Below are 3271 nucleotides of genomic sequence, written 5' to 3'. Positions count from 1 at the left end.
GTACCCAAATTACTGGGACCTGGAGAGAATTAGTTCTTTCCAGATTCCAAAAAGTCTAAATACCTTCCTCCTAACACCAAAAGACTAGAGGCTTTCTTCACCTGAAGTCAATCCTGTGGAATTAAGATGAATACAAAGCAAGTTTAGATGGCAGGGAACAATCCAGGTAACAAGTAGAATGATCATTAGGCAGTAAATGCTTGGCAGACAGCAAACACCTCTCTAAATTGCAGAAGGAGAGTAAAGAATAAATAAGCTCAGCAAGAGGCAAAGCTCACAAATAAGGCAAGTTGCAGGGCTTTGGTCTCTCTTGATTTTAACCCCTGGAGGTCTCTAACTTTAGAAGTAGTGATTACAACTCAGGGATATACACACACAACACGGGGACAGAATGTGACAGTCCTTGGGTCTGGGAACACTAACAAACAGCCTGGGTGGAACCCAGTGTTACAAATAAAGACACAACTATTGTTTGGAATAATACTACCAGGATACAGGACTGGGCTTTCAGCAGGAAGGAATTAATGTGGGACACATTTAAAAACAAACAAGGATGAAATTGTGAGGCTGCTGAAGTTAACCAGAAGGGAATACCAGTGGCAACAGCATTTCATTCTACATTTAGAAACCTTCAGCCTCTCTGATAATAGGTACCTAACCTGTTAAAAACCAGAAGGATTTATAAAAGCCAACTGACATTACTCTGCTTATCTTTTGCACTCAATAACAGACACAGACCCTGAATATATTTTAACTGAAGTGTCTTACAGGTTTGTACAGACTCAGAGAGCTCTGCACAGAAGACAAGAAGGCCCATTCAGCACTTTCTGTGCCTCTCAAGACCCAGCCTTGTCTGCTGATACAAAACCCACACTTTTTTTTTCTGCACTGAGGCTTGGGCAGCATCATGCAGAAAAAAAGGTGGAGGTGGCTTTCTTTTCCCCTGAAATTAAGAACAGTACCATGCTAGCAGGGGTCAGGGCATCAAAGTGCAACTCTACTTGCAAACCCGATGATCTTTCACTTATAACCTCAGCTCAGCCAGAGCAACTACATTTGTCAGTTCTATCTTTGTCTTAATTAGATTAGTTTCTTCTTTAGGAAAAAAAAACACAAAGTCAAGCTGTAGCTCTGGGAAAGCCCTAGGGAATACTTAGCACCAGAACAACAACAGTGGCAAGGCTCCCTTGCTGATGGTATAATTGCAGAAGTGAATTAGAGGTATTCTGCACCTAAATACTCACATACATAGAGCTGGATACAGACTCTGGGAGGATGTAAAGGATCACTCAAGCTCTTTATAAAACACTAAGTCGTTGAAAGCTTCAGCCCAGCAGACTTTTTACACACTTTAATAACAGAAGTATAGTTTCTGTTCATACAGGTTGATCCTTGCAGATTGATTGCACTCAAGATCCCCATAAGACTGTGCAACAAATCATTCAGGGCTTAAATTCTTTTTATAAGGATCTGTAAGTTTTATACAGGAAAAAAATAGATATTATGTTTTTTTTCCAAATGCTATAATCTGCATTTGAAGTAACAACACTTAGTATTCCAGGAGTCTTCTATGCTTTCCCTGCAGTAAATGTTATTTAATCCTAACCTGACAGCATCTCTTTTGAGTTAATACATAATATTATGCTCTTTTTTAACCAAAACAGCAATATTAGCGCTCCAAAACGTCCTGCCTGTGCCAAGCCAGCTCCTCATGTGCCACACTGGATCATCCTGGAGCACTGTGGTGGGCAGCAGTCAATGCTGACACGAGGGGGAAAAGTAAATCTGTGTCCAAACTTCCCGAACTGGAGCAGAAAGCCTGGCCACACCACATCCACAGGGATGAGGACTGAGGAAACTCAGTTTTGAGCTTCCATCTTCTCACCCCCCCCTACATTTAAATCAGGACACTCCCCCTGGAGAGGAGCCGGGAGGAGGGAGGCAGGTGTACCTTTCCGGAGGCGCGTTGTCCGTGTTGCTGCTGTGCCGCCTCTGCATTTTCCTCAGCACCCTGAAGCACAACACGCTCAACATCAACAGCACGGGGCAGCAGAGCCCGGGGGGGCTACTGAGACAGGCCCACGGCGTCGGGGGGCTGGGGGTGCCACCCAGCTGGGCACATGGCTGGCACCAGGCACCTCCTGCTGCGGCACAGCCCCTCCGGCTCCCGGCTGCTCCTCAGCCCGCTCGCACAGGGACAACGTGGAAGTTGTGGCAGCACAGGGACACAGGGCTCCAGGCAGGGCAGGAACTAGTCAGGTCCCCTTGGGCAGGACAGGGCAGTCCCAAGGAGTGTCCAGCTGGCATGTCCTGGGAGAGACCTCGAGGACATCTAACAGGGTGGCTCCTGCTGTGACACGCCACCCAACATCCGCTCTTGGGAATGAAACCCCTTCTTCCTCTTCTGCAGAAACCTGGTTTGTAAAACTGAGAGGGAGGAAAAAAGCAAATGTATAAACATCTTCGATGAAAAAATACAACCAGGTCATGACAATATTCTTTTAAATAATTCTCCTAACTACGAGTTTTTTACCTTGTAAGTCCCAGCAGGTTTTGAATCTCTTGCTATACGTTTCAGCTTGTGCTGGATTTTCACAGCCTAAGTTCTTTTTATAAGAATCTGCAAGTCTTATACACAAAAAATAGATTTATGGGGTCTTTTTCAATTGTTATAATCTGCATTTGAGGTAACAGCACTTAGTATTCCAGTAATCTTTTACATGCTTTCCCTGCAGTAATCCTACCCTGACAATATCTCTGTTGACTTGATATATAACATTATACTCTTTTTTAACCAAAACAGCAATTCAGGTATGATGAACAGGCCAAGACAGGCTGGCCCGTGCAGGCAGAGCTGTCCTGCCTGGGAACAACTTTGAGGTCACTGCTCATAAAAAACATCTGTCCATCTTCCCATGCTACAAGCTGAGAGCCAGAGCCAGAGCAGAGGCAACTCCAGCACTTGAAAAATCCTTCACGCCTTTCTAGACCATTGGAAGTCTAGATTGTGATGTGGGGTGAAATCACACTCCACAATGACATTCAGCTCCATGGGGAGACACTTTCTCTTCTGGCATCAGCCATGAAGGGGACAGTGACATGAATGCCAAGTCCTGAAGGTGCAGGACATTGTGAGATGGAATGCTCTGTTCTGCCCAGAGTCCTACAGGTTTGATCACATTTAAATGGCCTTTGTTCCAGAAGGGACTCAGCTTCAGTACTGACTGCTCCTGCTTTTTCCAGATTAGGGGTTTTCATCTTGCTGCACGTG

The 3271-nt window shown here is 45.1% G+C and overlaps 2 protein-coding genes across 2 annotated transcripts in view; one reads left to right on the top strand and one right to left on the bottom strand.

The window, feature by feature from the left end:
- RNFT2 (ring finger protein, transmembrane 2) overlaps window positions 1-2622 on the bottom strand; it is a 28055-nt gene extending 25433 nt beyond the window's left edge. Inside the window, exons 1-2 of the mRNA XM_029963294.1 lie at window positions 2534-2622; window positions 1952-2427 (exon numbers count right to left, since the gene is read on the bottom strand). Of these exons, the coding sequence (XP_029819154.1) occupies window positions 1952-2034 (83 nt within the window). The 5' untranslated portion in view covers window positions 2035-2427; window positions 2534-2622. The remainder of the gene's footprint in view (window positions 1-1951; window positions 2428-2533) is intronic.
- CUNH12orf49 (chromosome unknown C12orf49 homolog) overlaps window positions 2467-3271 on the top strand; it is an 11295-nt gene continuing 10490 nt past the window's right edge. The window contains exon 1 of the mRNA XM_008921463.3: window positions 2467-2484. Coding sequence (XP_008919711.2) covers window positions 2467-2484 — 18 coding nt within the window. The remainder of the gene's footprint in view (window positions 2485-3271) is intronic.

Source organism: Manacus vitellinus, unplaced genomic scaffold, assembly GCF_001715985.3.
Source record: "Manacus vitellinus isolate BGI_N305 unplaced genomic scaffold, ASM171598v3 scaffold_58_pilon, whole genome shotgun sequence".
Lineage (NCBI taxonomy): Eukaryota > Metazoa > Chordata > Aves > Passeriformes > Pipridae > Manacus > Manacus vitellinus.
This window is presented reverse-complemented; position numbering and strand designations above follow the sequence as displayed.